The 10843-nt window shown below is 39.4% G+C and overlaps 1 protein-coding gene and 1 pseudogene across 1 annotated transcript; both read left to right on the forward strand.

Annotated features, from left to right (window-relative positions):
• LOC122070583 overlaps positions 1-3175 on the forward strand; it is a 7775-nt pseudogene extending 4600 nt beyond the window's left edge.
• Positions 3176-7561: 4386 nt separating this feature from the next.
• LOC122070576 (cytochrome P450 89A2-like) lies at positions 7562-9511 on the forward strand. Its single transcript, XM_042634765.1, has one exon. It carries the CDS (start codon positions 7814-7816, stop codon positions 9344-9346), a length of 1533 nt encoding a protein of 510 aa, XP_042490699.1. The 5' UTR covers positions 7562-7813; the 3' UTR covers positions 9347-9511.
• Positions 9512-10843: the final 1332 nt, after the last annotated feature.

Genomic DNA, 10843 nt, shown 5'->3' on the forward strand with positions numbered 1-10843 from the left:
GAAGGAAGAGAGAGCTTATACTAGAAATAAAGTAAAACTCTAGAGGCCGGCCATGCCCCTCATGGGAGGGAGATGCCTCCATATTAGCCTTCATAGGCAGGGAGGAGGAAAACCCGTTATCGGAACACTCTTCGGTACAATGGAACCTAAAATCAGAATGGGAGAGAAACCCTTACTACAACAATATCTTTAAGTGACTCAATATTGATGCATTTTAAAAAAGGGTAATTTACAACACCACCCCGTAGAGAATGCTAATATTATAAAAACACCTCCTGTATAATATCAAATTGCGTTCAGACCCTCTGCCTTTGGTCTCTGTTACATAATATCTTTTTTTCTAAATCCATATTACCCTTCAAAATGTTGAAGTACCAATGTTACCCCTACTAACAAACACACACCCCTAACCATTTCCTCCTCCTCCTTTGCTTCTGTAAATTGTAACTCTCTCTCCCTTTCTTGCTCCCGTGGCTGTCAAGGTCCAGCCATGTCTTCATCTTCTTGGAAAAAAATCGTCTGCAATTCTTCACTTTCTCTATCTTCTTCCACTTTCTATTTCTTCTGGGCTGAATTCTCCTCAAAACATTGAAACGTTCTTCCCATCATAGACATCCCCTATAATTCCAAAACCTAGTATTCCTAATCCATCCTCAAACTCAGAGACATCATCTTTAAGTTCCACTTCTAATAAAACCATCATAGAGGCCATCGGCATTACTACTGCAAGTACCCTCCTTATTGTAGGTATATTCTTCTTTTTCATCCAAAAGTATACCGCTGCCCGCCATGGCCCCAGGCTTGATAAGAAGACTAGTATTAATAGGGTTATTCCTCAGGAACAGGCCATGTTACCTCGCAATGAGTTCAACAGTATAGATGGGAATCTCAAGGGGTTGATTGTTGATGAGAATGGATTGGATGTTCTCTATTGGAGGAAGCTTGAGGGTCAGCTCTCAAGTAATTGACTCTCTAAGAATGTGGTATATGAGCATGACATAGAAGGGGAAGACGATGATGAAGAAAAAGAAGAGGTGGGTTATCATGGAGATCGAAATAGGAAATCTGGGCCAATTCAAGAAACCCCTTTGCTTGATAGGAAGTCTTTCAAATCCTACAACCGAAAATTTTCCCCAGAAGCATCTAATCTAGTGGTGCTACCACCTTCAACGGCAGCACCGCCACCACCCCCACCTCCTCCACCTCCTTCGGCAAATAAAAATCCACCACCACCTCCACCTTCTCCAGCAAAGAAAAATCCACCATCGCCTCCACCACCTCACTCAAGAGCTCCTTCAACTTCATCAAAACCAGCACCAAATTCAAAGGATAGCATGGCGGTGTTGGCAGAGTCTTCACTGGAAGAGAAGCGTTCCGGCCAGACCAAGCTGGAGCCTTTGCACTGGGATAAGTTGTCTCCCGATATGGATCATTCCATGGTGTGGGGACAAGATAAACAATTGTTCATTCAGGTAAATCGTAAATCAGCTTTTCTCAACCCCTTCAATTCCATCCCTTTGTATAAGTTTATCGTCCAAAGCCACTGATTTTTATCTCTCTTCAATAGATTTGACAGGAGATCTCATGGAAGTGTTGTTTGGTTATGATGCAACCAATCGGAAACCCCCTAGAAGAAATAGGTACTCATTGGATCACTCTTCCGGCTCCCCCGCTCAGGTCTTCATCTTGGATTGTTAGAATTTATATTTATTTTATTATAATTAAGTTTCAAAATGAGGTTTTTCTTTTATGTGTTTTATGACTTGTAATGGTGTGGGACCCTTAGGGTCAAGGTTGTGAAAATGGTCAATAACACCCTATGGGGTACCCTAAATTCCATTCATGACCATTACCATGAGTGGAGATGTGGGGCAAAGAGAATTGATTGGGATTAATTTCATTTATGAAATTAATTCTTAATTCATGCCATAGGTTATTACCAAATTGAGGTAAATGGTCAATGTCATTATGTGGGTGCCCTAAAGTCCATTCATGGTCACTACCATGAGTGAGGAGGTGGGCTAGGAAATGGTCAGTAACATCCTATGAGAGCTCTGAATTTCATTCATGATCATTATCATGAGTGGGGAGGTGGGCTAAGGAATTGATTGGGATTAATTTAATTTATTGAATTAATTTTCAATTCATGTCCATATGACATTATTCTCCAATTAACTTGCCATTAGTTGGAGGTTACTCTTGGGGAATCCAAGAGGGTGCAAGGGTTTGTTTTGGGCTATATAAACCCAACCAAATACCTTGCAGAGACATACATTCACACTCCTATTTCTACTCTTTGCAATCTATTTCTACTCTTTGCAACCATACAAGTCTTTCTCTTCCTCCTTTTTCTCTAAGTCTTGTGTAAGGTTAGAGGGGGCTGCTGTGCTGTAACTTTTTGCTTCTAAAAGGGACTAGAAGAATTGTCTCATCTTCTAGTGGAAGGTTGTTTTATCTTGGAGTGGAGATGCAGAACAACTCTTGGCAGTAGAGGGCATCAATTACCTTAAAGGCAACACTACAAGTGTGACACAACCTCAATTCTGATCAAAGCTTCTTCAGTTGTTGTGGTGGTGATTCAATATCCATTTGAAGTTTATTTCCGTCTCGTTTCAGCTAAGGATCAATACTACAACATCATAGTTGTTTCTACTGCAAAAGCTTTGTATTGCAATTTGTTATATTTTTGTAAGAAATTGTAGTACAATTACCCAACATGGATCCCCACAAATCTCAAAAATATAGTGATAGTCCTTAAATGTCTTGGCATGTCTCATCAAGAGACTCACGATGCCCTCCTCGAGGGTGGTGACCTTGATACTAAAACCCTCGAAAAACTTACTAAAATCTCTCCAACCGAGGAAGAAGAAACCAAGATTCTTGAATTCAGTGGCGACCCAACAAAACTTGCAGACGCTGAATCATTCCTCTCCACATCCTTAAAACCATCCCCTTTGCTTTTGCCCTTCTAGATGCCCTGCTCTTCAGGTCAAACTACGACCACGAAATCTTACAATTCAAAGAATCTATACATACCCTTGAATCAGCTTGCAAGAAGCTCAGAACTCGTGGGCTCTTCATAAAACTTCTTGAAGCGATCCTCAAGGCAGATAATCATATGAACGCAGGACTTGAACCTATTCGATTCTCGATCGTGGGTCGAGCACCGAATTAGACACAGATGGGTAATTTTGAGTTAATGTAAAATTGGCTACAGATATGTATTTTACTCAAAAGGGTTTAGCGTCATTTTATAACATCATTTAACAAAGACTGATGGTAGAGGGTCTGAATGTAATTTGTTATTACACAAGGGGTATTTCTATAATACTGGCATTCTCTAGGGGGTGGCATTGTAAATTATCCTAAAAAAATTCAAAAAATATAAACAAGAAAAATAATAATATGAAAGTAAAGGAGGAGTTTGAGTTTCAACCAACGAAGCAACATTTGAATCAAGTAATAATGGAAGGACACTCCGATTGGCTGTTTTCTTGGATTATTAAACCTATGTTTTGAACCAATCAATTTCAAAAATGTGTAATAATTTACATATGAAAAAGAAAATAACCTGAGCATTTGAAAAGAGCAGGGGAGAAAGAGATATAAATAAAAAAAAAAAAATAGGAAAGTATCAGAAAAAAAGAAAAAAGTAGAGGAGAAAGGCCCTCTAAGGAGGACAATTAAAGAGCCCAGGCAGCAATTGTCGAACAAGATTTAACAACTCCTTGGGAAATGAGAAGACCGACTGCCCCTCCAGAGGGTAGCCAACAGCCCATTAAAAAATAGAATGGGTCGAAACATTTTTCACCCTAAACACATGACGGAAGCAATAAACATCAAACATTCTATGGAGGATTTTTTATATTTTCAATAATTGTGGAAATCTCGATAAAAGGGAGGCATGACTGGGGCATTGCGTACCTTATCAATGAGAGACAATTGGAATGGAAAGCAAAACGTTGATAACCAACATGGAGAACTACATTGGTCACAGCCATCCAAAGAGCAAGGGCCTCCCCCACTAATGTTGAGGATAGCGCCACATGATCAGTGGCAATGAAACTTAGCTCCTGGTTTTCAGATAGATAAATCCATCTAAAGTCCATTGATTTTGGCTTGGTAGAAACCGCAACATCAAAGAATACAAGGATAGTTTCTGGAAGCTCGTCAGAAGAGGAAGGGGAGGAGTAGGGATGTCAATGATTGGGTTCAATTGGGCCTAGCTACGCCTCTTGGCTTGCACCGTGAACTACCTATTTAAGGAATTAGTCGGGTAGGTCAGGCTCGGTCAGGTTTCAGGCTTTAACCAAGCTTCTATGAACTAGGTTGAATTGGGCCTTAGTTGGGCCTTAATCAACTTATACTCCATTAAAGCTTTAAAAAAATGTGCTTTAAGTGGGCTTTAATTGTTTTAGATTTTAGAAATTTTAATATATTTATTAAATCATCAATAATTTAGAAAATATTTTACACTTAATTACATTCAATAATTGATTAAAATATATCATTATCAAAATATATGATATAAATTAGGGGTGTCAAAACCTAGCTCGAACCGATAAAACTGACCAAAACTAACCAATAAAACCCAAACCGAACCAAACTGATCCTTATCGGATTGGTGTTGGACTGAGGTATGTTGGGACCAGCTGAAAATTGGTCCAAACCGTACCAACCAATAACCAAACTGAATGAACCGATAAAAAAATAAATGATTATGAGATTATAAATTGGTGAATTAACTAGGGGTGCAACAGGGCTGGGTTTCTTAAAACCTTAGCCCAACCCTATGTCCCCTTAACTGGACCCAAACCCACCCTGACCCTGACTCAGGATCGCAAAACTTCAACCTTGGCCCTACCCTTCAGGGTTTAGCCCAACCATTGCCTACCCTGATTGGCCCTGATTTTCAGGGTCGAGCCGGGATGACCCTGACCTTGGTTTACCATCAAGGGCTGGGTATACCCTAACCCTGACCCTAACTCTGACCCTGACCTTGCAAAATATGAAATAACTTAAAAATAAAAATATTCATAATAAAAAGGAGATAAAAAATAGAAAGTTACAAATTATTTGTCTTGGTAAAAAAGACAAGATAGATTTTTCTTTTTTTTTAAAAAAAAAAAACAAGAGAGATCGGTGAGAAGGTATATTAGGAGTTTTGAGGTGTCAATGACTCAATGTCAAACAACATATAAAATTAGGTTAAATTTAGGGTTAATATCATGGTCACAACCAGGGTCAACATCAGGGGCAAAAATCAGGGTCGAGTTCAGGGCGAGCTGGGCAGGCCAAAGACATCAACCCTTACCCGCCCTGACCCTGACTCAGGGTCAGAAATTTCAGGGTCGGGCTGGCTCTCAAGGCCAAAATTTTTAGGTCAGTACTTGTTCGGGATCAGGGCAGACCAAGGGCGGGTTTGGGCCGTCAGGGCCAAACTTGCACCTCTAGAATTGACTATCCATTTTCTACAATATTAGTGAGAAAATCTTTTTTTGTAAGAGGAATTGTTACAAATCATTGAATATTAGGTTATAAATAGAAAAATTAATTTGTAAATTGTAATAATGCTTCTATTGATTTCCTTGTTCACTACACAAAACTAGTTGGATAATTAAATGAATGATTGGATAATAGGGTTTATTTTATGATTTCAATATTAGTTATCTTCTTAGCAATTTATTCTCCATTGGTTTCAATATTAGTTATCTTTTCCATACAACAATAAACTATGATTTAATAATAAATTTCAAGTATTTTCTTTTTTTGTCAAACCTTATCACTATAAGTTATAAATGTAAGATTTCATTATGGTTCAAGCCCAATAATAAATCGATATAAATTGATGTTAATCCGATATTGAAAAACCAAAATAAATCAAAACCAAACCGGATCAAAATCAAAACCGATTGAAAACCGAAGTTTCTTAACCTATTAGTTTTGGTCTCCCTCATTCCTAGATCGAAACCGATTCAACCTGACCAAAATCAAACCGAACCGACCAATTGACAACCCTAATATAAACGATTGGGCTAATAGGTTGGGACAAGTCGGGCCACTAAGCAACCATTAAGCTTATACCGTGCACCAATTTTTTTTTTTGGTAGAATTATACCGTGAACCATGAATTGTCTATTTATAAATGTGTTTAACTCAAACCTGACATGTTTATTAATCGGTTCAGTTTAGATTGACACCCTCGATAAAGGAGGGCTTATTGATTAATGAGTAGGGTATGGGTCAAGGATCAGAGAGGGCTTCTTCGTATGGACATCTAGTCACTAAGTCAGTTACATACTAACGTACCTAGGGTGTAAGTTTAGCCTAATGATTCGAACCCGCCCTAACCCGCCCTGAGCCTGAACCCTATTTAACCTGATTATGAAGGCCAACTCGACCCAACCCTGTGTGGGGTTGGGCCGGGCTTGGGTTGAAGCATAGAAAACCCAGCCCGACCCTAACCCGCATTGAGTCTAACCCTGATTATTATTGTGTTTAACTAATAATGTTTTCTCACCCTAGTATACACTATATAATGTATTTTTAAACTCTTGCTCCCAATTTATCAGGTATCAAGAGAGAGAGACCTTTGTTGTTTTTGTGTTGTTATTGTTAATTTGTATGAGACTTTTTAATTCTTCATTTGCTTTGGTTATTTATTATTTTGCTATCTTATTTCTTCTTCTTCTTCTTTTTCTTTTCTTTTGATAGGCCATTATATGGATACAAATTTGGACCATTTAGTTTCACGGTTGGCTATGTTGTCTTCTTGATGGCATGGAATGTTGGATTTTAATTCCTTAAATTTTCAACTAAAAAACAAGTCTTGTTTTTCTCTTAAATTGGAATTTGCATTCACTTTTGTGGTAAATGGAATTATTGAAATTTAGAACTGAAAATGTTTGAGTTTTTTTTTTTTTTTTTACTAGAACATTGCACATATTGATAGGAAACAACTCCACTTACCTAATATTTTGGGTTGGACTTGACCCATTTGGGGATTTGGCAACAATTCTCAATCTGGACTTCTTTTATGACCAATATTTTAACTCATCCCATAATGTCATTACCCCTTGTTATATTAAAATGTGATTCCACTAAAAAGACCAGTTAGGATCAACCTGATCCAACTCGGCCCAACCTTGAACCTTGTAGGGTTAGACCTAAACATGAACCTGATAAAATTAGGTTAGGTTGGATTGAGTTTTGGGACTTAGAGTTGAGTTAGGGTTTTAAAAAACCCGACCCCAACCTTATTTCAGACGTATGAAATGAATTTGGATCGATCCTCTTGCAGTGGATCTAACACCTGTCCCGCTGATCTAAATTCCTATGAAATGATGTGGACTCTTAGACCAAAAAAGGGAAATGATGTGGACTCGTATTTCTTTTTTGGTAATCTGTGACTCTTATTAAGCTATAATATGCCCTACCGTTGACGTTTTTAACACAAAATATATGGCATGTTAAAGCTCCACAAATCAGCATCAAAATCATCTGCAAAATCATCTGCGGTGAGATACATGAACATCCAACGGCTGAGACTCACTGCAAACAATTTGGACTCACTCAAATCAGAGATTTTTCGCACCGACGCGAAGACCACAGTCACCACACCTGGAACGTCTCATGACGTTTGCTCTTGGGTCATGGAGACGAAACTCTCAAGGTGAGCCATGGCTGGAGATATGGGTAATATAGCCCAGTAGGAAATCCAGTAACAGACACCAAACCAGAAGATATTCCAAAGGAAGCTTTTCTCTGTCGTCTTCTTTCAAACACTGTCTCTGCATTTCTTCCAGTTACTCTAATGGAGCTCTGGTTTGTACTCCTCTTCTCTCTCTGCCTCTGCGTAGCCCTCAAATCCTTCATCCATCTTCTCTCCCACATACAAAACAACACACCGAAGCTCTCTCTCCCACCAGGCCCTCCTAAGGTACCCTTAATCGGCAGCTTCCTCTGGCTCCGGAATTCCTCTCCTTCAAAAATCGAGCCAATCCTCCGCAATCTCCGCCAAAAGTACGGCCCCATTATCACTCTCCACATCGGCCCCCGCCCAGCAATTTTCATCGCAGACCACTCTCTCGCCCATCGAGCCCTCGTCGAGAATGGTGCCTTCTTCGCCGATCGCCCGCCGGCCGCCTCGCCCAGCCGCTTAGTCAACAATAACCCAATCAACATCAATTCTGCTACCTATGGTCCTCTGTGGCGGCTCCTCCGCCGGAATCTCACCTCCGAGATCCTCCACCCTTCTCGAGTGAAATCCTATTGTCACGCTCGAAAATGGGTGTTGCAGATATTAATCGATCGACTCACATACCATGTTGAAACTGGTGAGCCGGTTCGCGTGATTGATCACCTCCAGTATGCCATGTTCTGCTTGCTGGTCCTCATGTGCTTTGGGGAGAAACTGGATGAGAAAGTCATTAAAGAGATCGAAGATGCACAGAGGACTCTACTTGTTAATATGCGGAGATTCGCCATTCTTGGATTCTTCCCCAAATTGGGGAGATTCATTTTCAGGAAACGCTGGCACCAACTGCTTGAGATGCGCCGGAAACAGGAATCTGTACTCATCCCTATCATAAGAGCCCGAAAGGAGCTGAAGGAGAAAAAACAAGATAACCCAGATGAGTTCGTTGTCTCCTACGCTGATACACTGTTCGATCTTAAGATCCCAGATGAAGGACGGAATCTCACAGAGCAAGAAATGATGACTCTTTGTTCCGAGTTTCTGAATGGTGGCACTGACACAACAGCTACGGCATTGCAGTGGATCATGGCGAACCTAGTGAAGCACCAAGGTATACAAGAAAAGCTCTACTGTGAAATTGAAGGAGTTGTAAGTTCAGGAGAAGAGATTAGAGAAGAGGATTTGCAGAAGATGCCTTATCTCAAGGCAGTGGTGTTGGAAGGGTTGAGGCGGCACCCACCAACTCATTTCGTGCTACCACATGCTGTCACGGAAGATATCGTGTTTGATGGCCATTTCATACCCAAGAGAGCTGCAGTGAATTTCATGGTGGGTGAGATGGGGTTAGACCCAAAAGTTTGGAAGGATCCAATGGAATTCAGGCCACAAAGATTTTTGAGTGAGGAGGGAGAAGTATTTGATATAACAGGGAGCAAGGAGATTAAGATGATGCCGTTTGGGGTGGGGAGGAGGATTTGCCCTGGACTTGGGTTAGCTTCACTTCATTTGGAGTATTTTGTGGCCAATTTGGTCAGAGAATTTAAATGGATGGCTGTGGATGGTGATGATGTTGACTTGTCGGAGAAGCAGGAGTTCACCATTGTTATGAAGAACCCATTACGGGCCCACATCTCTACAAGGGTAAATTAAAAGAATGTCATTAGTTCTGTACTTCTGTTATGTCAAACTTACTCTGTATAACAGCTTCAATAGTATAGCTCATCTGATATCCCCATGCCATGAGGAACTTAAGATGGAACTGTAAAGGTGTTTTTTTTCATCTTTTTATAATCTGAGTTTAAATTAAACAGATAAGATGCATGCCCCATATTTGAATTTCTTTTACTCTGCAAACTGGACTTTTGGAATCCAAGGGCTATCTTCAGATTGGTTCAATCATGTTAATCAACTTCTTTTGAAGGAACTGGGAAATGGAATTTCAGCTTCTATGTCTATCTTTGCTAACAACTTGGTGGACCATAATCTGCAAAATTCAAATCAGTCTGCAGACAATCTTTTGTGTCTTAAGTCTAAGAATGGAAGCTGACAAAGGAAGTTGCTCACAATTTTCTAGCTTTTATTGTAATTCCAATGTTCCAAAGAAAATTCCACCATGGTCATATGTAACACTTGAGCAATTTAAAAAATAAATAAATAAAAGAAAAAAAAAGAATGTGTTTTTTCTTTGAAGTTGGCCAACAATACCATATGGAACTGATGTTAAACAATATCACCAGGATAGGAGATTTGAAAAGCTCATTCTGTCTCAAAAATGAAGAAGCAGTGTGGCACACACTTGTTTGTTTGGGACATCCCTTCTCATGTTTGGACAGCAGCACTTAGCATTGGACTTAGTATTAGTGGCACTAAATTCACTGCAAGAAATGTTTGTTTTTAAGGTGTTTGCCTTAATTACACCATTTCATACCCCAGATAAGTGCACTTAACTGTGGAGTTGGAGTCATTTCCTTAAAGACCTAAGTTTATTCTTCAAATAACCATCAATACCCTTTATCAGAATTTTAGCACATTAGGTCCAATCACTCAGGATCTGTTTGCATGGATGGGGAGGTTTCTTCTTTTCAGTGGATCCACCTAGCACATATTTTGATCTTAGAAGTTTTACCTTTCTCAGGAATAGGAATTTTAGCTTCCAGACTAATACGAGAGTTTTGAGTTTCCAGAGGTTTTCAGACGGTTGAAGAGACTGTATGATGAGGGCAGATTTGAGCTTAGAATTCCTAATTCAGTGTTTTTAGTCTTTTTAATTGTTTGAAAACAGAGTAGAGTATATAATGACCATGGAGATGTAAGGCTTCTGTGTGGAACAGCCTTTCTGGGGTTTGTTGATGAAACTGGAATGGTACATTTCTCTCTCCACTTCTGGAAGTGAAAAATATTGCTTCACAGAAGGATTTTTAAGAAGTAAAAGGAAGAAAATTTCAAAGGATTAATTTTTAAATTCAGGTATTCAGTATTAAAGTTTTCTATATTACCATACTTGTCTGCCGCTCAAGATATCTATTTTACTTTGAGACCAACCTGATTGATTCATGTTCTTTCCCTTTCCTTCATTTAAGGGTACATGTACTATTTCCATTTTATGTAAGTAGTTAATTTGGTTTCACATCACAGGCACTCTCGAAT

The sequence above is a fragment of the Macadamia integrifolia genome, unplaced genomic scaffold (genome assembly GCF_013358625.1).
Source record: "Macadamia integrifolia cultivar HAES 741 unplaced genomic scaffold, SCU_Mint_v3 scaffold949, whole genome shotgun sequence".
NCBI classification, from domain to species: Eukaryota; Viridiplantae; Streptophyta; class Magnoliopsida; order Proteales; family Proteaceae; genus Macadamia; species Macadamia integrifolia.

Excerpts from the sequence above, each read along its gene's own strand:
- LOC122070576 (XM_042634765.1), top strand. The coding sequence starts at position 7,814 with ATGGAGCTCTGGTTTGTACTCCTCTTCTCTCTCTGCCTCTGCGTAGCC.